Source organism: Leucopleurus acutus (genome assembly GCF_964270905.1).
Source record: "Leucopleurus acutus genome assembly, chromosome: 12".
Classification (NCBI taxonomy): Eukaryota; Metazoa; Chordata; class Mammalia; order Artiodactyla; family Delphinidae; genus Leucopleurus; species Leucopleurus acutus.
The window spans coordinates 29,485,051-29,509,286 of NC_139154.1; the positions used below are offsets into that span (position 1 = coordinate 29,485,051).

Sequence of the window (24,236 nt, forward strand, 5' to 3'; positions counted from 1 at the left end):
TCCCCCTTCCCACACACGTGGCAGGGTCAGAAAGCCCGGTGCAGGCAGTGGAGCCCTGAGCCCCGTGAGGCCGAACCCCATAAGAAGTAGAGTGGCTGCTGGAGAAGTGAGGCCAGTTGGCTGTTTTTCTCAGTAACTGAAGTGAAAGCCTGCAGGTTCCAGATATTTTGCACGTCCGTCTCTACAGCGTATTTGCTCACTAAGCGCATCTTCCTTGTGGGCTTGCTGCCCACCAGGCACTGTCCTCAGCCCCCTTCTCCACCCTCTCAAGCAGAATGTACTGAACATGAATTTACCTTCACAGGGTCTTTTCAGTGAATCACAGTTATGGACTCTGATTTCAGGGATATTTGATGTTCAGGATTTGATGACTTAACCCAGTGGTTCCGCACAGGGTGCTGAGGCCCAGGGCTCCTAGGGTGCATTTAGAACCATGTAGAGGTATTTCACTGTGGTCGCCTAAAGGGCTGGGCTGAGCACGTGAGCTTTCATGGACAGGGCCGGGGATGCTGAATGCCCCGGGGTGGCTGGGTCGTCTCCTGCAGTGAAGCATGTTGGTCGTTCTTGAGTTGGGAACACAAAGTGCTGATGTTCGTTCCTAGTTTAACCCAGATTGAATCAGGCATGGAGGCCCTTTCTACCAGTGAAAAGCACGGGTTCTGTGATAGCTCCTCTGCAACTTTGAAGCTTCCAGGTGGCTACTGTGAAATAAGCAGGGCATTGGGTGATCAGCCAGGGTCGGGGCGCCCACTGCATGGGCAGGACCCACACTAGCGGCCAGCCAGGAGACAGCGTGTTTCCTTTCTGCTTCCTTTAAATCTGAAGGCAGTGTCTTCCGTACCTCTTGCAATTCACAGTGATTGTTTTGGAAACCTCATGGTAAACTGAAATATGAATTAAGAATAGTTCCTAAAATGTCTTTGACTTTCCCATAGAACAAATGTGCTGGTTGTTTCTTCACCTGTGTCTCGTCAGTTGTATACTATCCTTCAAAGAACTTTTCATTCCCAGGATAGAAAAGAAAAACTGTGTGGTTTACCTTGGAAATGCTGTGTTTATTTGCCAGAGGACTTACGATCGGGGTAGAACATGTCTATTAACTCACCGTGCACACCAGGCTTGTAAGAGGTCAACCAAGCATTTGTTGGATTTACCTGTTCACAAGTCTCTCCCTGTGCCACTGTAACTGTTGCAGCATTGTTCTAAGTCAGCTTTCTAAAACACCTCGAAATTTTTCCAAATTGCTCACCTGTTGGTGCCTAATTAAAAATTCCTTCCTATAGGATAAAATTTTGGGGGAAAATTGTTAAATTGTTTCCTTATGAAGTGACTTCTATAGCAGTCTGAGTTAAGTTAGAGGCCATGAAGGTGAGCGTGTAACACTTCATCCAACCATATAGCATCAAAAGAGGAATGTCGGCATTTCTAACTAATTAGAGTCTTAGATGGCCTGTGTTCTTAAAGAGATAAATGGAAAGTTTGTGGGGAAATGATCGTTCAGAAATTTTCAGAACCAATGAAGAATGGAAGTTGGAGAATATTTGTATGAAGCTTGTTCAGTAAGGAGAGAGAGAGGGGGAGTAAAGGAGGGAGAGGGAGAGAGACAGAAGAGATAAGTAAACTAGAAGCAGCAGAACGTCAGTGGTAAAGGTAGTAAGATCGTGAAGGGAAGATAGTAGGGTGGGGACTCAGAATGCTGTGGCCTTGCTGGTGGATCTGGAAACCCAACGTCCAGACTTGAGACTGGGCCTTTCCACCACCCTGTCTGATTCTGCCCCCTGATTCTTTCCTTCCCCTCGCCCTTCCTGCAATTTGGATTTGACGGGAGTCCCATCAGGGAAGCCCACAGTTTGTGAAAATCCCTTTCCTGGGCCATACTAAGTCCCTGTGTTGGAAACCTACGGATGGCCGAAGACGTACCTGTTCCTGCAGGTCTGCTAGCTACGAATTCTCTCCCCTTTAAGTCTGAAGAAATTTCATCTTCACTATCAAAGCTCTTTTTGCTGGAAATGCAGTGTGTTTACAACACGTAGACTTGGAGGTTGACTCAGCTTTATTCCTTTCAGCACTTTGAAGGTGTCCTTCCATATCTGCCAGTTGGTATCGTTGCTGATTGAAGTCTGTAGTAATTTTTATCTTTGCTCTTCTGTACTTAGTGTATATGTTTTCCTCTGGTTGGTTTTAAGATTTTATCACTGGTTTTCAGCAGTTTGATTCTGATGTGCCTTCCCATGGTTTTCTTTTATGTTTATCTTGCTTAGGTTTCATTCACCCTGTTGGATTTGTGGCTCTATTATTTTCATCAATTTTGGAACATTTTTGGTCATTACTTCTTCAGTTAGCTCTTCTGTTTTTCACTCTCTCCTCTGCTTCTGGGAACTCCAGTTTCACATATTACTTGATATTACTAATGAGGTCATTAAAGATCTGTTTCTGTTTTCAATCATTTTCTCTTTGTACTTAAGTTTGGGATTCTGTCATTCTGTCCTTCAGTTTGTTCATCTTTTCTTCTGCACTTTGTAGTTTGCAGCTGATGCTAGTCAGTAAATTTTTTGTATTTTTTGTCTCTATAATTTCCCTTTAGTTCCTTTCTATATATTTTTCTCTCCTCATTCTGTTCAAGTTTTACTTTAGATCTTTGAGCACATTTATAATAGCTGTTGCGCAGTTCTATTCTGAAAATTCCATCAGTGCTGTAATTTCAGAGTCTGTTTGTATTTACTTTTTCTTTTGGTCATGAGTCACGTGTGCCTGTGTTTTCACATGTCTAGTGATTTTTTATCAGAGGGTGGATATTGTGGATTTCCTAATGTTGAGTGTCTATATTTTGTCATCTTCCTTCAAAAAGACTTGTATTTTGTTCTAGCCAGCGATTCATTTGATCCTTTTCAGATTTATTTTTTAGCTTCTCAGGGTGAGTTTAGAGTAGCTTGCATACTTGGGTGACCTTTCTGACGCCTGTACCGAGTGCCTGTGTGTCCGAGAGCGCTCTGCAGTGGTCGCCTGGACTGGACATCTCAGCCCCAAGTGAGCTCACAGCCCTGTCCCGGCTCCCCGTCCACCCTTCGCACGCACCGTTTACCACTCAGCGGTACCCTCGCGGGCCCACGCGGCTTTCCAGCCCTGCTCTTTGTACGGTTCCGTCCTGTCTGGTGCTCTGACTGCCAGGTCCGGCCAGCTGCCCTCCAGCTCCCAGCCAGTCCCCGCTCGGCGAGTTCCCTGTGCTCGTGTGACCCCCGCACCACTGCGTCCACAGCTGCCTTTGGGTTCAAGAGCTCAACTCCTCGTCTCCCTCGTCTCAGATCACATCCTTCTCTGTGTCGGAAGACACCTGTTTTGTCTGTGTTTTTCACGTTCTAGTTGTTTACATTAGGACGATAAGCCCAGGCTGGGTCACTCTGTGATGGACAGAAGCAGAAGTTGCCGCCGCTGAGTTTGTTCGCCACATTCACAGGTGGGCCTGGCTCCCCTTTCTTAGGTTCCTGGTGTGAAGGATGCTGACCTATGTTGAACGTGTGTGTGAGATAGGGAAGGTCTGGAGTGGCCGGTGCAAGCCGTTTTGCAGCCGTCCTAAAGCTGACGTATCAGTGAACAGCTTCCCTTAAATACCGATTTGTTTAGGGCCCCCTATGAAAGGGGTTTAGATCTGTTTTTGTCTTTACAGCTTAATTAAGATACAATTCACATACCACATAATTCACACATCTAATTTACAATTCAGTGGTTTTTAGATTTTTGACAGAGTTGTGCGGCCATCACCCCATCAATTTGTGGAACGTTTTCATCACCCCAGCGGGAAGCCCCAGACCTCCTTGCTTTCAGTCCCCACCCCTTCACCCCACCCCAGCGCCAGGCAACCACTGACCCGCTTTCCGTCTCTCTGGATTCTCCTCTCTGGACACTTGATACAGATGAATCACACGACACGTGGTCTGTCATGACTGGCTTCTCTCATGGAAACATGTTCAAGAGTCATCCGAATTGTAGCATGTGTCAGTGCACCACTCCTTTCTGTTGTCACATATGGTTGACCTTGAACGACACGGTTTGAACTGTGCAGGTCCACTGACTGCTGGGTTACATAGTAAACCTGTGGTTAACACTTTGAGGAACATCCCAGCTGTCTTCCAAAGCGGCTGCACCGTCTTACATTCCACCAGCGGCATATGTGGGTTCCGATGTCTCCACAACCTCGAGTTTGGAGTTTGTTTTGTTTCTGTTTGTTGGGATGTCGTCTTTTTGGGCAGTTTCACTCCCCCGGGACTAAGAGGACAGAGCCCTCCCGGGAGGAGCAGCCGTGTTTCTCGTTGGTGCCCAGGCAGAGCGCCGGGCGAGGCTGGGCCACTGTCCTTTCAGCACCACTGCCTGTGACCGCGTGTGTCGTCAGGCTTCCTGACAGTAAAGCCCGAGGCCTGTGCTCTGGGAGTCAGTGCTCTGGGTTTTGCTTTGACTTCATCCATTAAAACTTAGAAGGCACTGCTGAAGCCGTTCCCGCGCTGCAGCGGGGGAGGCCCTCTGCAAGCTGAGATCCAGCACCTGACTCGTTCACGCTCAGTCTCCCCACGCTCCCCTGCCCTGGGTGCCCTCCCCTGAAGGTTTGCTGATTGGAAGGGGTCCCTGGGGTTCTAGGTGGATCCCACCCCGCATAGCTCACAAGACATCCTGCGGAGGAAGCTTGCTCCCCTCGCTCCAGTGAGCATGGAGGGTCTGCGGCAAAGGCGCTGTGACCCCCGTGTCAGAACTGCCTTCAGCTGAGTGACACGGCGAGAGCCAGTCCATGTTAGGGCGTTTTGTCGCATCTTTGGGCTTTCAGAGGTGCGATGATTGTCAGTTCTACATACGCTCGTGTCTCAGGAACTTCCCTGCTAACTCAGGTGTTAACTAACAGAGAATTTTAAAGGGCAGGAGATTTTCGCAGTGTGGTCCTATTAACTGAGACGGTTGCAATGATGGAGAAGTTAGATGGGTCTTCCCTCGGCGGCATGAAGATGTGATTTTGCCCTTTCCTGGTTCGCAGTTCCTCTGGCTCGGATAAAGCTCCTTGTCTGAGAGGAGTTACATTTGTGCAAAGCTTTATGGAGCCATATGGCTGAGTTCTTTTTATTCCGCCCTTTAATTATCCCTCCTAGATCAGTTAGCCACTTCTGTGGTTCTGGCATCTGAAGTATTTCACCTTACCCTCTGAAAGCAAAAAAATCATAGAACTGCAGCTTCTAGATCTCTGCCCCTGTGTGAGACGTGCGGCTTGGTCTCTGAGCACCTGGGCCTCCGTCCTGGCTCTTCCCAGGTTCCTCCTGGGTCACTTGGCCACGGATGATCCCTTTTCCCCTGGCCTCGCCCATCTGTCCGCCCGTACGGTCACTCAGCCCAGGTGCAGGCGGGTCTAACCCGAGGCTTGGGCTGAGGGAGGCCCTGTGTGGAGGCTGGGGGGGGCCTTTCCGGAGCAGCCCGCTCCCCGAGCAGAGGGCCTGGCAGAGGGAGGGACCCCTGCTCTCCTTGGGCTCGGGAGAGACGCAGCCCTGGGCGGAAGGCAGTGCCCTGGGCCACCACTAACTACTCTAGCCAGGCCCTAGGGGCTCCCGGGGGCCCAGGCCGGCCGGCAGCTTGGCGGGATGCGGGCAGAGGGCGCTCAGGCCTGCCCGCCCCAGCCTGGGTCCCACCTGCACGCCGCTTCTCCCAGGGGCGGTGTCGCTCACGCCCCCCGTGCCCCGCGCCTCCGGCCCCCCGCCTGGCTTGCTGTGCCCCTTACATAAGCCTCGTACAGGCGCTGGTGCTTCACTGCTTCCTCTCCAAAAGAAAGAGCCATTCTAAACTGCACATTTTATTAAAGATCGTGATACCTTAGCGTCTGGTTGATTGAAGCTTGACTCTGCTGTAACCACATTTTGACCTCCATACACCAACGGAGAAAAAGGAAATTTGGGTTATAGCTATGGGTTCTGGTTAGCTGAGTTTAATTAACATTTTATTGTCCTGACATGTTTTTCTTACATTCTTTCAAGGGAGATGCAGTTAAAGACTTAATGCTTCGCTTCCTGGGTGAAAAAGCTGCAGCAAAGAGGCAGGTCTTAAACGCCAACTCGGTAGAACAGTCTTTTGTTGGATTGAAACAGCTCATTGTAAGTAACAATGTATTGATTTTCTGTGTGTGTTTTGTTTTGTTTTTTGATAAGTCCTGCTTCCCTTCATAATATTTAACCTCCAGTTAATTACTTTGAGTATTTTATCCTAAGCCCTTGCACATAAATAGAATTTTGTTGGATTAGATAACCAGTCCTGTGCAGCAAAGAGCATCATGTTAACGTACTTTTTATTTTTTAAGTCCAATTTTTAAAAAGCATGATTTCAAATGATCAAATTATTTGAAGCAGTATATACTTTGATTAAATATGCTTCATCAAAGATAACTAGAGTGAAATAATTTTATGTTGATTTTCTTAAAATACTGTGTTCTCCACTTGGCATAGAAGGTTTATTATTAAATGAGTGGATTCCCCAGAAATGCGCACAAAAGCCTTTCTTTATTCATTAACAGGAGTAAGTGCAAACACCAGACAGAGACGCTGTTCTGAAATAGGAAACTCTGACTGCAGGCATTTTAAGCTGGGCGGGGCAGATGCTTCTGGTGGCCTGTGAGCCACTGGAAACTGTCTGCCCCACAGCATCTTTTATGATGTTACAAAAGCTTGTGTCCTCAAGAAGGTCAATAAGAAACACTTGCTTAAAGAAAAGAGACAGAGAGAGACCTAAAAAAAAGAAAAGAAGAAAGAAACACTTGCTTAGGTGGTTTGCTGACATTTTCACGTTGAAACCAATTAAAGTTTAGTTTTTAGTAAATGTAAATCAAATGTTTCATTGAGTTTCTTTCACTGAAGTGATTCTAGACTTATTCCCATGAATGAGAAGCTTTGGGAAGGAAAGATGTGGAGATACCCTATTTTTAAAAGGGAGAGGGAACAGCAAACCTTTAAGTGTCTCTATGCATTATCGTTTGTTAATGAAGTTACAGGTCTTAGAAGGTAACTGTGTCCACGGCCACATGAATCTGGTGGAATGAACATGTCTCCCTTGTGCAGTGGGCCGCTGTCGTTCCCTTTGCTTGGCCAGTGTCGTGAGCAGTCGGCTGTACCCAAAGTGTGACTTGTAATGATAAGCTTAGAGAAGACACACGGAGCCACACACAGTCAGTGTCATTAATTCTCAGGCCATCTTTTACCTCCTTTGATTATTCCTGCTGTTAATAAATGTATGCGGTGGTTTGATTGTTTTTCATACATTGAAAATACTTGAGGCCAGTAGAAATTTTATTAACAGTCCTAACAAGGAGACCTGTTTAAGGTGGGAAATGTATTCATAAAAAGACTGTTACCTTGCCCTGGTATTTTAATTATGTCCTAAAATAATTGCTCTCGTCTTTAAGACTAGGGAAGAGTTTCTCAGTGTATTTTCCTAAGTAATGTCAGAGTATTCTGAGATTGTTAACTTACAGGGAAATGAATGTCACAGCCTCTGGAGAAAGACATTTTAATCACTTCAGTGGTGTCATTCATATGTGGCGTTACTGATTTCCTTTGAGTCGTGGGTGGGGAAGAGTTATGTACATGCTATCAGTTACTTGAGTGATTTGTATTGGACTATTTTTCTCATCTTTTGGAAGTTGTGGAATGCCTATGTTCAGTTTCTCAAATAGAGTCTATATCTTACTTCCTAGTTTTAAAAAAGTCATATTTATTTAAGCTTAGATCTTTTTCCCATATCTAAATACCTTCATTATCAGAGTTCTACATGTCATATACAATAATTATGAGATTTTTAAGATTTTCTCCACAGCACTTAAAGATTAACATGATATATTTAAATTCTAATTTTAAAAACAATTTTTTTACCAAAACATTTCTGACATCTACTATTGAAAATGGAGGAGGACCACCAAGAATGGGAACTAGAGGTGGAAAACAATGAGAGAGAAATAGCACAAGACACTCTGGAGAAATCCGTAGTTACCACCAAGCAGCAGGCGGCCTACAACCACAGGCCCCGGCTCGCGCCGGTTGCGGAGCTGAGGTCCCGCTGTCCTGAAGGAAGGGGGCGCTGGGCGTTAGAGCCAATGCTGTGTGGTCGCCCCGGCCTGTCCTCAGGTCTCCTTCATCCCCTCCTGCACACCTGCTACCTGGCTCGCCCATCAGGCCACCCAGAGCTGTGCAGGGAGATGGAGAGGAGGGGGCAGAGGCCAGCCCTGTCTCCGCCAGCCTTTTTCCAGGAACGGAGAGGGACCCTGACCCCGCCGGCTCTCCCTCACCTCTCAGGCAAGTCCGGGGAGCGAAAGAGCATCCGAAAGCTGAAGGCAGTGCTCACCCTTTCGATGCTGGAGAGGTAACCCCCGCCTCCCTGCATCCAGCGCACATGTCTGTGCATACGTGCACACGCACATACATGTATGCACACGCATGCACACGTGCGCACGCTTGACGTGTGGAATAGAGGTGGTGTCCACCCTGCATGCTCACTGGAAACTCACACAAGGACAAGAGCTGGAAAGAGTGAAAGTGAAGCAGGAGCCGCTTGCCCGCCACAGCAGCAGGACGGAGGCCAGAGGCGGTCCCCACACCGAGGGGCCATGCAGGATTGGCACGGGGGACGTGTGTGGGAAGAGCCGCGTGGCAGGTTATTGGGGAAAGAAGGGAATGAACTGATGGATGAAGGGCATGGCATTAACTGGATGTTCAAGTGGGAAAATAAAAAGACCGCTGCTTCTAAGCACACCCAGAAGGGAATTCCAAGTGAAGTAGTTTCAAAAAATAGAAGAGACTCAGGCCAGAGAGGCACTGCTTACCGAGACACAAAAAACTAAACCTTCCAGGAAATATCGATAACCTGGCTACTTTGAAATTTAAAACTGTGTTTAACAAAAACACCATAAACAGCATTAAAAAATGAGAGAAGGTATTTGAAATACACATCAAGACCTTCGTCTAATTTATAAGAAACAGATACAGCCTGATAGAAAAACAGGCGAAAGATATGAAGATGCAGTTCATGGAAACCAGACAGCCAATAAGCATGGAAAAAATGCTCAGCCTCCCTGGGACCACAGAAATCTCAGCGAGACAAGAGTGTCCTGCGTGTGAACCCCATCGTGTTGGTAGCGCCAGATGTCAGCAGGGGCGCGTGGGCGGGGCGCCTGAACCGGAAGGGCTGCCTTGCAGAGCAGCAGCTGATAAAATACATGTTGTGCCGCTTTTGATCACGCGCTTTAGGGGGACTCTGTGTGTGTTCATGAGGACATATTCAGGAGTGTGCCGTCTGATTTGTATTGGCCAAAAGCTTTATTAAAAACCTTAATATCCGGAGCAGTTGACACACGTGCACAAGAGCCGCGTCATCAGTGCGGATGAATCTGCAGACGGTGCTGAGCAGCAAGAACGAAGCGCGAAGGCTGCCCGCGAGGCCCCGGCTCGTGTGCGTGCTTGAAAACGAGCTGCTAATCCCGCCTCAACTCTGAGACCGGGAGAGCCCCGGAGACCTAGAACTAGCTTGGCCGCAAAACCTGCCTTGGCCAGGTTCACCCGGTGCCAGCCCTGGACGTTCTCCGCGTCTGTCCTCCGGCCCTTCCTGCCCTGCCCCTGCTCTCCTGCTTCCCCGTTGGAGAGGGGGCACTGGGAGCTGGAGGGGTGCGGCGAGCTCCTTCCTGGCGGCAGTGCCACGGCCACAGCTCTCCTGCAGCCGTCACCTCTGGCCTGCGCTTGCTTCTGTCGCCCGGCCCTGACTGCATCGCGCCCCTGCGAGGTGCCCCTGGCCTGGCCCACACTCCTGTAGCAGCCCCTTCACCCAGCGCTCCTGGAACCCCCGGGAACAGTCAGTAGCCCCTGATTGCTGCCAGGCCTCTGGTGGACAAGACAGTTTGTGTTGATCCCACTCGGCGGGAACAAAAATATTCCTGTGCCTGGAAGTGTCTTCGAAGTACACAGTAAACTTGTCGTTAAGCCACGTAAATATTCTGTCAGGAAGGATATTATTTGGGAATCATAAATTGTAAATGGTCAGCTTTTCTAACAACTTCTTCTTTATGTTCTTTCCCTTTTTTTGTTTCTTTTTTTCTTTTTAAATTATGATACAAAGAAATTCATTTCATCTCTCTGTTTCCTCTGCGACCATGTCTGACTCTCAAACCAGAAGATAATCAGATTTAACATAGCGATTAGAGGAGCTGTCTGGTCACCTCTGGGCCTGAGCTGCAGTGGCCAGAGTGGAGCAGGATGAGTCCTCAAACAGGCTGCCGGCAGGCGGGCAGGAGGCGCCCAGGCTCCCTGCACGCGCTGTTCGTTGTTGTCCCGGGGAAGTAGGTCGTTCTGACCTTGGCTGCCGGGTTGGTGTAAGCGTGCTTAGAAATGACTACGTGTCACTTACCGGCCAGTGATATTAACCAGAAAAGGGCTCAGGCGAAGAAAGGCCCGTGCCGCCAAGAGTGGCAGGTATCGGCGTGAGTCTTCCTTGGCAGTTGTCCCTCAGTGTCGTGGGGTTTGGTTCCAGGACCCCCGCGGATACGAGACCCGTGATGCTCACATCTCTATAAAAGGGCGTAGTATTGGCATGTAACCCGCCCACATCCCCCGTGTCCCTGACATCATCTCTAGGTCACTGACAACACCTAATACAATCTAAGTGCCACGTGACTCTGCCGGTGCAAGGCAAGTCCAGGTTTTGCTTTTTTGAACTTTCAGGAATTTTTTCTGAATATTTTCAGTCTGAGGTTGGTAGAGTCCTTGAATGCGGAACCTGTGTATATGGGGGGAAGGAAGGGGGAGTGGGAGTGACTGTCCTCAGTCGTCAGTGGGAAGAAGCTAACAGGAGCATAAGCAGGTCTGCTTTCTATTCTCAGGAAAGAAGCCACTTTTGAAAAGACTTACATTTACTAAAAAAATGAATAAGATGGTAGGTTTTGGCTTCATTTTTAATGGTGATCTGGTTTGAAATATAGAAAGCATATCTTAGTGTCAGAATCCTAGCAAGAGCCGAAGGCTTTTTATGTGATACATTTTCCTATTTTTAATCATTTATGGAGCACTTCATATTTGCAAAGTACTGCAGATAATTTTATTACACATTGAAATGTTTTATTAGTGGCGGGTACCTATATATATAGTGGATATAAAATAAGATAGGAGTCTTTGCTGTGTAATAACTATTTCTTATTTGTTTCAAAAATACATAAATATCCATGATCAGATAGTCTCATTAATATATTTCTGCTCCCAGACGCATTCTTTCTGGGACGGTGTCAACGGGCTCCTTATGTCCTAGAGCTAAAGCTCCCCACACACCCACCCCAGAAAGAACCCTCTCCCCTCCTGCTTTAGCTGCCGTACGTAGTACTTGGTACACATCTGTACTTGGTAGAAAAAATGATGTGTTATTTCCACAGGCATTACTATGGTTCCTGTACATCAGGTAAGAGTTGGGGCCCCATCACGTGGGGTAGAGGTGGACAAGCCACCATCCGTTCCTAGACCAGGACGCAAAGGCCGCGTCTGTGAGGCTGTTGTCCCACCGGGTGTTCAGCCTGTCCTTGAGTCCCAAACCTCTCTTCCTCATTTTACAAACAGCATGTTCTTACTTCAGAAAAATGAAAGAGAAATTAATTGCGTAAACCACTGTTGGTTAACATCTTAGTTACTATGTACTAACATTTTTTTTGAAGTATATTTGATTTACAATGTTGTGTTAGTTTCAGGTGTATAGCACAGCAATTCAGTTACATATATATACACACATATATATGTGTGTATATATATATTCTTTTTCAGATTCTTTTCCATTATAAGTTATTACAAGATATTGAATAGAGTTCCCTGTGCTATACAGTAGGTCCTTGTTGGTTACCTATTTTACATATAGTAGTGTGTATATGTTAATCCCAAATTCCTAATTTATCCCTCCCACCACTTCCCCTTTGGTAACCAGAAGTTTGTTTTCTATGTTTGTGAATCTATTTCTGTTTTATATGTAAGTTCATTTGTATCATTTTTGTCTTTAGATTCCACTTATAAGCGATATCATGATGGTATTATGTACTAACGTTTAGTTTAGTATGTGTGTGTATACATGCAGTGTGTCTCTGTGTGAATATGGATAGATATATATATGTATTTGTGTTATACAAACACAATTCCATATTACAGTTGACCCTTGAACAACATGGGTGTGAACTGCATGGATCCACCTACACGTGGATTTTTTCCTGCAGGTCCTGGACCCGGTCCTCCTTGGATTATTTCTTTAGGATCAATCCTAGGAGGAGGACTGACTGGGTCAGAGTAGGGACAGTTTTGAGACACATTAATACAGACTATTAATACGTATTTTTCAGAAACAGTATAGCCGTGCACGTTTACCGGTACCATGTGCATGTACTTGCTTTCATGTCTCCTTGCCTGCCCTGACTTGTTCTTTTTAAAAAGTTGTTTTTTCTCATTTCTTAGGCTAGCAATGGCATTTGCTTTTTTTTCTCTTTTTTCTTCCTTTCTTTTTTTTGGGGGGTGGGGGGCAGTGGGAGCTGTTGAAGGTCAACTCACTAGTAAATTGTGACTTGCATCTCTTCCATTACTAATGTATTACTTTTTTTACTGCCTTTTATAGTTCTATGAATTCACTGTTTCATGTTTCACAAATCTTTGAGCATCTATACGTGATAAGGGCCATAGTAAAGAAATACCATTAGAGGCTAAAACCAGTGCCCTAGACAAGGCCACTGCCCCAGGACCTCACCCAGAGGAGGAGACAGGACACGGTCACAATTGACAGTTACCTGGAATGCGAGGCTGTCTTTTATGCGGGCAGGATGGGTGAGCTAGACCGCACCCTAGAGCAGTGTTTCCCAAGCCACTTTTCAGTACTGGCGCCTGAGGAACGTTGTTAGCCGTTTCCCTAATTGCTCGCCACCACCCTGAGCCCGCAGGAGGCTAAAGACTAAGGAGTCAGGTTTTACGTTGGGTTACGCGTTGTCCCCAGGACCCAAGTCCCGTCCCCTGTGTGTGTGCCGGTGGGCTCTTCTGGTTGCTCTCAGTGCCTCTTTAAAGGATCCCAGCTTCTTTCAGACCCCACCCCTCCCCCTACTCCTCAATGAATGGCCTCACCTCCCCACGCCACCCCCAGACAGAACCCTTCCCTTCCCTCCGGGCACTTGCCTCCGGAGGTCTGCAGTCAGGATCCTTCCCAGTGGGCAGTTGGCCTGTCTCCAGCTTGGTCCGCCTTTGCTCTGTAAGGCTCCGAGTAATGGTTAGAAAGGAGCACTGAGTCTCGCTGTCCCTGGCGCTGCCCCCGGGAGCTTGGCGACTTGCAGGCCCCCGGAGCTGCCTCCTCACTGCCCACCGCTGCTCGTTCACCTCCCATCTGGTGGATCTGACCTCCACCCGCGCGCGTCTCCTCCCTGCTCCCAGGACGCCACCTTCCTTCACGCTGACTCTGCGTCGCCGCCCCGGCCGACTGGCCAGGCCGTCCTCCCTGCCCCGGCCGCTGCCCCACCCTCTGCTCCTCCAACCTCCACGGGCAGGTTCTCCCACATCCCGTCTCTGGCGGGCACAGGCCGCACGGCCAGCTGCTTATGTTTCTTTTCCTCCGAGTGTCTCAGAGGCCCAGGTTGTCACCCAGTCTTGTCCCCCTGCCTTCTGCATCTGCAGCTGTGCCTTTCAGGCTCGGCACTGAGGACAGTGGGGTTTGGTTTTGGGTTTTTCTCGTGGTTTTTTTTTTTTTTTTTTTTTACTTTCCAGTCTTTAGTAGACTAAAACTTTTGTAAAATTCAATATCAATTAATAATAATGAGTAAAATGAGATGTGCCACATGCAAGCCCCCTTTTGTTACTATTTTATTCAATAGACATCTCATCCTGTAGAAGTGTCTCAGCCTCTGAGCCTTTCTTGCTGTGGACCAGTCACAAGCCATTGAGGGGGCATGGTCCACAGTCCCTCCGAGGTGGCAGCGGCCGCGTGTCCTGTCAGGACCACGGAGTATCCTGGGCCCTGCGAGCCGCTCGGTCCCCGGGCAGCAGATGAGTGCCCTCCTCCTCGGAGGGTGCACAGAGCCGCCTGGAGCCTGCGGAAGGGGCCAAGTGGCGGTGGGTGTGGTCCACAGGCCAACACGGGGTCTGAGGGACTGGGCACCCTCCCGAATGCTGCGGCGACATCTGCATGGCCCCTCAGATTCACTCTTCATCACTGCAGGGGCTGCTGTTTCCAGAATGTCGCCATGCTCTTGGCATCCTGCGCAGGGGCCTGGCCTTACCTGCCCCCGTCCTCACCTGGGCTGCCACCCTCACCTGCCCCCCTCCCTCGGGCCACAGGGCCTTCCCTCCTGCTCCTGTGCTTCCCGGCTGCTCACACTTGCCCTCCTCACTGGGTCATCCCTTCCTCGCTCTCAGCTGAAGTCCTTGCCTGGGAAGACTGCCCCATGCGCTCTGTTGCGATCTAGTGTCACCAGCAGGAGGGGTCAGCATGTGTGATGCAGGAAGGCAGGAAGAGGCCATCACCAAGCCCTGCACATGGGACCCGCTGAGATGTACACACAGAGCTGGTCCGAACTCAGCGGAACACCCTTCCCTGTCCCTTTCCACGTTTGCAGCTCAAGGAGGATATACACGGCCGCTGTTACCATAGAAAGGGATTATTGTGCTGAGTTTAGACCGGAGAAAGCATCTGAAGATAGTTGTAGTATAAATTATCTTAACCAGCCTAAAAATAATTCTGAGCTACCCACCAGAACGTGGAAGGCCTGTGTTCCTGGAAATCGTTTCTGTCGTACTTGGGACCGTTTCGAGGGAAGTGGCTCCAGTCCGATCTCAGGATGGACCAGTAGCTCTCAGAGCTGGACAGCACATGGCCCCGGAGCAGGAGGCCTGATGGTGCACTGTCTCTGTGCCAGTCTCCTCATCATGGAAAGGGAAGGCTGCAAGATATATCTTAAGAAATCGGGTTTGCGTCATCCGGTTACAGCTGCAGCTTGCTGACAGGAATCCGATAGCTGGTGCTGGCTGTCGGGCCAGTGAGGAAAATAACGCGAGAAAGTGTTGAGAAGCCCATGCAACACTGAGAGACCACTGCACGCCTATGAGAGCGGCTGGAATCCAGGCTCTGACCCCGCAGGTGCCAGCGGGCATGCGGCCAGCAGGCTCCACTCTCTGCTGGTGGAGAGCAGGTGTGCACAGCCTTGAGGGTCCTTGTAAAGCCAGATGAGCCTGCCATCCAGTCCGGCAGTCCTGCTGCTTGCTCTGCCCGGAGGATTTCAAACTCACGTCCACACAGAAGCCTGCACTTGCATGTTCATAGCACCTTTATTCATCGTGGCCAAAGATTGGATGTGGCCAAGGTGCCCTTCAGCAGGTGAATGGGTAACGGTGGTTCGTCCAGACGCTGGAATATCACTCAGCACTAAAAAGCCATGACCTGTCAGGTCACGAGGAGCCGCAAGGAGCCTGAGGTGCCCGTGGCTGGGGCAGGCAGGCGGCTTGCGTTAGGGCACACGGCCAGTTCACCGTGGAGCCTGGACTCTTGCCACACCAACGTCCTTCCCGGCCCAGTTGCCCTAAGTGGGCTGGGCATGCACACACACACGTGAGAGAGGAAGAAGAGGAATGAGGGGTCCTCCACGAGGAGCTGGTCCTCGCTGACTGTGTCATAAAAAGAAATGTGAATTCTAACTGAGGAAAGAACAGGCTGGACACGCTCCCCCGGCACCCCCGGCTTCTTGTTCAAGAAGCAATTCGTGCGTCCTTGAAAACAGCAGTTTACTGTCCCCCTTCCTCGCTGGAGCCAAGGTTAGCAGGTGCAAAGATGTGTGTTCACCCCCCGCTCCACCCCCTGCTCCACAGACCTGACCTGCCTCTGCCGTGTGGACTGGGCCGTGCGCTGACGCGGCGACGGGTGGTGCCTGTTCTGTCGGGAGGGCCTGCGTCCAGCATCCACTTCTAGCTTCTTAAAGGGTCAAACGGTCCCTCTGGTGATGTTTCCCCGCCCATTTGCCTGGTGGCCCTCCTTTCTGTGTCGCATCAGGGCAGAGATGGGCACGGTGAGGCCGAGTCCCCGAGCCCGTGTGTCGGTATCAGCCAGCATCCCTCTAGTTACAACATGAAGCGCTGCATGTGGATACATGGCCTAGAACATGTTGCGTCGGCGTAATTCATTGATTTATTTTTCATAGTGAGAACATAGAATCATGTTAAACATATAAACCACTTACAGTCACACGCAGACCTTAGATACAGATATACCCAGCACACAGATTAAAATTAAATATTCGATTGTAATTTGATAAAAATCACAAGATAGAGGTGTCTTGCTAAAAAGGAAAGCAGCCTTACGGATTTGTGGTCGGGGAGCTTTCGTAGAGAATTCTGCCCCCGCGCTGTCAGTGGTTAACTGGTAAGATACCCCCTTTCGCTCGTCTTGAAGCGCGTCTCCGGCTCGGCACCCTTCCTGCCTAACGCCCGTCCGGCCTTCGCGTGTGAGCCGCCCAGCCCTTGGTGACGTGTCCCCGTTTCTTTCAGAGCTGCAGGAACTGGAGGGCAGCCGTGGACCTGTGCGGGCGGCTCCTTACGGCCCACGGCCAAGGCTATGGCAAGAGCGGGCTGCCGACCAGCCACACCGCCGACTCCCTGCAGGTACTGCCCTGAGCCTTCTTGGCTTCAGCAGCGTCTGGGGGCTGGAAGGGCCTTAAATTCTTAAGGAGGAGGGAGGAGCGCGGAAAGGAGAGCTCTGAACGACGGGAAGCTCCTCTGACGAGAAGGTGCAGCGCAGAAGTCCTTAAATTCCCGCCTCTCCACGGGGCGTTTGCTGACTTTTATTCGAAATTCTGTGGGAACCCCCCCCCAAATCGAGCCAGCCTCCAGATTCTCCAAGTCCGCGAAGAGCTGGTGAAAGGAGGGACCCTGGAGGCCTCCGGGCGCAGCGGTCTGGGCTGTGCTCCTGTTTCTCCGTCGGCCCGCCGGGAGCCGGCGGGGCGCGGTCAGGAGCGCACGGCCACGTTACACGCGCTGCGTCCCCGGCCTCTGGCCCAAGCGGGGCAGGTTTTTCTTCCTCATCTCTGAAGCCCGTCCGCACGGCCAGGGTGGCCCTCCCCGGACACGGCTCCGCTTACCGCGTGAGCCGACCCCCGCTCCCTCTTCACGGTCGTCCCACAGACTGCCGCCACCTTCCTGCTCTGCAGCTGCGAGCCCCGCCCGCCGCCCCCAGGTTGCAGGCGGCCGTGCACGCACGGCGCGCCGGAGCAGGGTGGCCCTCGCTCGCTCGGAGCGGTGCCCGGCTTTTCAGTCCGGCCCTTGCCACGCGGTCACTGCTTTTACACCTCGCTTCTCTCCACGGTGGGACGAGGTTGACTTGGGTCACTTCCGAGGCCCCAACCCTGCCCTCTCACGTGGCCTCCGCTTGTTTCCTGAGGGTGCCGTGTGTTCTGGCCACTGGAACCGGTGCTCCCCCCATGCCCCTCCCCCCGAGATGCCACGCCCTTCGCTGCTCCCCAGACACAGCTCCGCCGCCCGCTCCCCCTGCGCTCACGGCCTCCCTCCTCCTTCACCCCAGGCCCTGGATTCTGCTCTCCTTCCGGGAGGCAGTGTCCCTTTTCAAATCTGTTTTTATAAACTTGTAATTATGCAAACGTGCCAAGAAAGAAAGTTAGTTTAGCTCTTGTTTTAATGTATTTGAAATCGAGCTCTAATATCAAATTAAAAGGGAATAGGAGTCTCTGACCCTGCGACACACAGATAACCGATTATTTCAATTATGTTTTGGTTTTTAGCTTTGGTTTGTGAGGCTGGCACTGCTGGTGAAGCTGGGCCTTTTCCAGAATGCCGAGATGGAGTTTGAGCCCTTCGGAAACCTGGATCAGCCAGATCTCTATTACGAGTACTACCCTCACGTGTACCCTGGGCGTAGGGGTAAGGCTGGGGTGAACGTCAGTGCTTCTGCATGTGCTATGCTTTGCCTGCACTTATATCCAGTCCTGGTCATCAGACAAGCGGCCCGCAGTGGGCCTTGACCTACAGGGTGACCTCACTCTGGCTCCTGAACACACTGAGCTGGACAGACCCACTGACGCATCCGCCTGCCCGTTCTCGGGCACCTGATGTGCCATGGCACTAAGATCTGGTATGAGGATTAGGTGGTGACATTCAGACTGTGCTCCGGAGTAAAAAATAATCTTGTATCGTGACCTAGTGCAAACGTACACACAGAAATGAAACAGAGACAGACACTCATGCAGCAATACTGTGCCAATGATTCTGTGCCGTTTTCTCCTAATTTCCATTCTTATTTATTTAATTTATTTAAAAGTCTGGTTGCAGCCCACCAATGGGTCAGGACCATCATTTGGAGACACTGGGCTGCAGCATGGGGTAATTGTTGGAAGGTGGCCAGAAATAAGACTTGGGGAAGGGAGAGGGCCGGTTACAAAGAGCCTTCTGGAGTAGCCTTGAGGCAGAATGAACATCTCTTGGTGGAGAACCTTGTAAATATGTTTGAAACCCATCAAATGTTTGTATTAAATGTAAAACAATTTGGAAGGACCTCTGAGGGGCAGCATGAGCCTGGGTCTGAAAGCCCGGGCTCTGGAGCCGCACTCCCTGTTAAATCCGGGCCCCTCCTCTTACTCCTGTGTGACCTGGGGCCAGTGATTCGGCATCTCTGCCCTGGTGTCCTTATCAGTACAACAGGGGTGGTAATCGTGCTTTTTCCTGGAGAGTCATGAAGAGTGAATGAGGTCGTATGTGTAAGTTGCTTAGAAGTGGCCGCACGTAGTAATCACTACACTGGCTGTTTTTCTCATCTGTTCTTGATTCACGAGTGACAAACCGTAGCTCGCTGCCATCTTTTGTAAGATTGGCTGGTCATCGTCTGTTGGAGGCAGCAGTGGAGCGACCAAGAAAGGTCCTGGTTGCCAGGAAATGCAGAGCCTGATTGGGGAAGAAAATATAAAAACAGAACAAGAGACTACAAAGGCCCAATTAATAATAAAGATGGTAATTTTTGTAGAAGTTTCAAAAAATCAAAAATCAACATCTTCCTTAACTTGGTAGGTAAATGATGAACTAAGAAGACTAGAAGTGGAAACACGTTTCTCAACTTCTTTCTGTGTTGTTTTTCCTTAAATCTCAGATCCTGTTTCTTTGGGGACACAGGGAAGGTTGGGGGGTTAGGCTTTCTTAGTCCTCAGTGCTTTATCCTTCATCATCTTCACTTTTCACGTATGGGAGTTGGTCTGTATTGCCCTGAGTTTTCCCAGGCTTGAAGGAGGATTTTCAGCATGAGGTACTGTTAGACTTTTAGCCTCACTAGTGTAAAAATTCTTTTTCTTCTCTTTGACTAAAGGAACTCACCCCTGTAGAAAAGGGGGGAAAAGGTAGGTTTTAAAACCTACCACAGGGCAGAAATCAGACTGGTTGTCGCAATGAGGTTGGCTCGACTGAGTGGAAGTGAACTAGCCGTGCTATACTGCTCGGAGTCAGGAAGGGGGTGGCAGGGCTCCTGCCCCAATTTGTGAAACTTCTCACCAGCCAGTGGCCTGTCGGGTCCAGCTGGTCTCTGAGGACCAGGCAAGAAGGGCCCAAAGCCAGGAGCCCCGGTGAGCAAGCGTGCAGGGCGTGGCCCCAGCAGCAGCGGCGGCTCCACGGGTTAGACGTGGGAGGGAGGCCCCCCGGCCTTGCTCTCCCACCACGCTGCCTGCTCTGGGGCCCCGTGGCGTCTGCACAGGGCAGGCAGACACGGCCGCCTCCTCTCTCGGAAGGTCACCCTCCCACACTTGTGCCAGGAAGCTCCCAGCACTGGGGAGCAGGGCTGTATCCGTCCTCTCGCTCCGTAAGGTTCATCGTGCGCCTGGCGCTGTAGGGGGTCCACGTCCTCCCGTGCTCGTCTGGAGAGGCCCAGCATCCCCTGGCTGTCCGGGGGCTCCTCCCCCAGCGTGGGAGGTCCTGCGTTCCTTTCTCACCGACGCTTCCTAGCCATTTGGGGTCCATCCCTTCCGCAGAAGGCGATGAGCAGGCTTCTACCCCAAATGAGGATGTGTCTCTGTTGCCACTTCTTAACAGTGGAAAGGTGTTCGATGGAAAGGTTAAAGGCATGTTACGTGGGGAAGTGTGGGGATATTTCTGTTCAATAAATCCTACCTGGCAGCCTTGATAATCAAGAGACGGCTGTTCCCATGCTTCTGGTTAGGAGCAGCTATGTTTCCCTTCAGCATAGGAAAAAAATGTTTCTTCCCACCGTGCCTGACTGTGGCCTGACGGCTCCCGTACCGGCCTGCCCACGGCCTCCCCCGCACCCCCGGGCCTGGTCGCACTCACGGCAGAGCGCGGGACCCTCCGCTGGGTCCGGGGATTGGCAGCTGGTGCCGACAGGTGTTTTGTCTGCTGCTGACAAAAGCTCAGAGCTCTGAGCGCGCAGGCCATCGCCCAGTGGCTCTAAACTACAGGTACCCTGTCCTGTGGCCACTGCGGCCCTGCTGGTTCTCCTCACGGACAGAGGTTCACGGAGGCGACGCCGAGTTTCCTGTAAAGTGAGGAATCAGGTCCTCGGGTCCAGGTGTAGAACTCTGTCATCCTTCCCCTCAACTCTTAGAACATCTCGTCCTGAGGATGTGCACACTGAATGCAGGCTTCTGATTCTGCCTGGAATTACATTGCAGTGGGATGGGGATAAAGAGGAGCTGGTGGCCTGCGTCACTAAGCAGCTCAGGTAGATTATGGAATAGACAAATCCTACGTATATTTGAGCTAAAGCGTGTGAACATTCATCCATGATGACATGCTGAATGTTTACTCATTTTTCTTCTCATTTTGTGGTGTAACAAGCCTAAATGTGAGATTTTGATTCATTCATTTCTTTTTAGCTTCCAGTATATAAGCAAAGCAGGTCATTAAAATGTGCTTTTAAAAGGAAGCTATAATGATATAAACAAATAAATAACATTTATGAATGAGCTTTAATATATTTTATTTAAATATTGGGCATAATTTTTACCCATTCAGAATATTCATAACAAGTCATAATGAGTCATAAGTAAAAATCATGAAATTTTCTTTTTTAATTTTCATCTAAGAAAGGAAGAGTATTGTGGTCTTGTAAATCCTCTAACATTTCTAGCAGTTTTTTGTTTTTTTGTTTTTTGCGGTACACGGGTCTCTCACTGCTGTGGCCTCTCCCGTTGCGGAGCACAGGCTCCGGACGCGCAGGCTCAGCGGCCGTGGCTCACGGGCCCAGCCGCTCCGCGGCATGTGGGATCCTCCCGGACCGGGGCACAAACCCGTGTCCCCTGCATCGGCAGGCGGACTCCCAACCACCAGGGAAGCCCTCTAGCAGTTTTCATGGAGTTACTTTCAGGGAGTGTGTGTTTTCACACACTCAGGCCGCCTTTTAATCAGTTGTTTGGAATTCTCACTCTTGTTCGCAAGAAAGAATGACGGCAGTGGTTGTTGAAGAGGCCACCGGAGGCTGGAGAAGCCCGGTTCCTTGAACTCCCCTTGCTCGTCCCTCACCTGTGTCCTCCCTCTTCGCGCTCTCCGTCGGTTGCTGCTCCCCTCTTTGCTGTATGTGCATCCCTGTAATTCCAGGCCCGAGAGGCTGGGCCAGAAGCTGCTCGCATCGAGCATCTCAGACTGTCCACAGCGTGGTGAGCAGAGCTCATTCTCAGGTGTGGGGTTTAGAAGCCCTGGCGGGGGGCTGTGAACAGACAGCTCGCGTCTCCTCCTTGACGTGTGGTCCCCCCACCCCAGCAGGACACACCCAGATGTGATACGCTAGGGTGACACCCGGCCACCAAGCTTCTCCACCTGTAACTGTCACACAGCTCGGGAAACCCAGAGCTTCAGCGCCGGTCGTGCCAGTAGAAGATACCAAAACAGTGGCCTGAGCCCGGAGCCTCAGCGGCACCGTGAGAACCCGTCCCCTCTGCCGGGCAAGGCTGTCTCTCCTGTCGGCGTCCCGCTGCTTGAGGGATGGCAGGCCCCTGTCTAGAGCTCTGACTGTGCTTCCAGCAGGGCCCTCACACACAGTGTTGTGGAGCCGGATGTCACCGGGCTGCTGGAGTGGTCCCCGCAGGTGGGGATGCTTGATTGTTCTGTCACGCACGTCCTGGGTACTCTTACCCACCCAGTTCTGTCTTTTTTGAGAAGTCCTATGTGGGGATGCCTCCTGGTTGAATCCACTCTTTACTCAACAAAAATTAAATTTTTTTAAATGTCAAAAAAGAGTTTTATTAAGCACTCAGATAGTTAACAAATATTAACATGTTTTTCATATTTACTTCAGACTTTTTTTGTCATAAGCTCAAGTATTATTGATTCAGCCTTTAAAGCTCCCCATTTCCATCCCCTCCTAAAGCAGCTTAGCGTGAATTTGTGTTTCCATGTCATGTTTTGCATTTCCACTGCATACACACACATACACACACACACAATACAGAGAGAACCGCAGGCTTTTGAAATGTACATGAGGAGCGTATCTTTCTTCATTTTGCCTCTTTTCCCCACGTAACATTATTTGTATCCATAAGGTGAGGAGGTAGGATCTCTCCAGTTCCAGACCCTAATGAACGATGCATTGTGGTGCGTGTTTCTCTTTGGCCACGTGTTCCTGCATTTCTCTATAAAGTAAAAGTGTCAGTGCCAGGCTGTGTGGTGGTCGTATTTCCAATCTTACAAGAAATGGTCAAATTACTTTCCAAAGTAGTTATACTAATTTAGATTCCCAAAACCAGTGTATTCAAGTTTTTGTTTCCCCACCTGTGAATAAGTCTTATCAATAAGACTTCTATCTGGTGGGTCTGAAATTCTACCTCTCGTTACATCTTCTAGGGTTAAATGGCTTTTGTGTGTTACTGGCTGTTGCAGTTTCCTCTGAGGGGACCCACTCCTTCATAATCTTTGCCCACATTTCCATTGGGTTATTTTTTGTTATTGATTTGTTGTAGTTCTTTACATATTTTAGGTATTTAATCCTTTATTTGTTATGAATCTTGCAAATATCTTCTCCCATTCTGGGAAATATCGTTTCTAACCCTAAAAAATACCAACATAACCTTTTTGTCAGCTTAGCAAGGGTCCCCCACGCTCCCTGCCCACATCGTCTTTGGCCCTGAAGACAGACACCCCTGTACCACCCTACACAGCCCGTGGAGCATCCACCCCACCCTGGAAACCTGCTCCCACCTCAGCTCCCGGGGAGAAAACAAGAGAGTCACGGATGCCAGCCTTTTCCCAAATAAGTGTTTTGGGTTTTGTTTGTCTTTAATGTTGACAAGTTCAGAATTACTGTTCCTGTTAAGGCTTTAAAGTACCTTTTCAAAACCCTTCACATTGTTTCTCTTTTGAGAGCCATTCTTCATATGTTTATAATAGCCTTCTCCCTTTAATTTGCTTTTAATCAAATTATTTTTGCTATCGTAATTGTTACACTAACACAGATTGCTTCTCCTATTGGGCTTGTATTCTTGAGAACTGTTTAGAGGGATTGTATCCATGGATAATATTACAAGATCATTTACTGTGTTTTTTTTATGAACGTCTTGCTTTGCTCTGGTGCCTTTGTTACAATTGATAACCAGTGTTGATACATTATTATTAACATTACATTTGGGTTCACTCTTTAAGTTATGCATATTCATTGAAATTTTATCTTCAAAACAGATGAAATGTCCATTCCTGATGTCGTTAACATACCCATTCCTGATGGAGTTCTTTTCAGCCTCTTGTAGGACACTAAGGTTTCCCATCCCAGCACCATCTTTTCCGTCTTTTGTTGGAATTCTGTCTCCTGTTCGAAAGAAAGCATAGTGTTGGAAGTGAGCTTCGGGCTGTCAAAGTGCACCTCTGCGTAGGACAGTTCACTCCAGCTTTCTGTGCACCTGGAGGAAAACTGTGAAGCCACAGATCCCTCTGTTAGAAATGAAAAACATTTTGATTGTTGTTTAAGAAACGCACAGATAGCAGTGCCTCTTCTGATACTAAATTCAAATCTGTGTGTTTAGTTTAAGTTAATAGAGCTATAATGATTTCATGTGAAGTCTTATTTCAGAACTTAATCCTTATGAATTACCGAGTCAGACCAAAGCTGATGAGACATACACTCTGATTGACCCTCTGGCTCCCATCAGCTCCCTCCCCGCCTGGGTCAGCAAAGGTGAACTGTCACTGGGTCCTCAGTCCTTTTCTGCCCTCCCTCCAGAATCATGCAACTCACATTTCTAGTTCTCAGACTAA

At 49.5% G+C, this 24,236-nt stretch overlaps 1 protein-coding gene across 1 annotated transcript in view; it reads left to right on the forward strand.

The window, feature by feature from the left end:
* The window catches only part of TRAPPC12 (trafficking protein particle complex subunit 12), a 62,499-nt gene that overhangs the window by 10,328 nt on the left and 27,935 nt on the right, over positions 1 to 24,236 (forward strand). Inside the window, exons 3-5 of the mRNA XM_082851524.1 lie at positions 6,003 to 6,119; positions 16,536 to 16,649; positions 17,783 to 17,921. Of these exons, the coding sequence (XP_082707650.1) occupies positions 6,003 to 6,119; positions 16,536 to 16,649; positions 17,783 to 17,921 (370 nt within the window). The remainder of the gene's footprint in view (positions 1 to 6,002; positions 6,120 to 16,535; positions 16,650 to 17,782; positions 17,922 to 24,236) is intronic.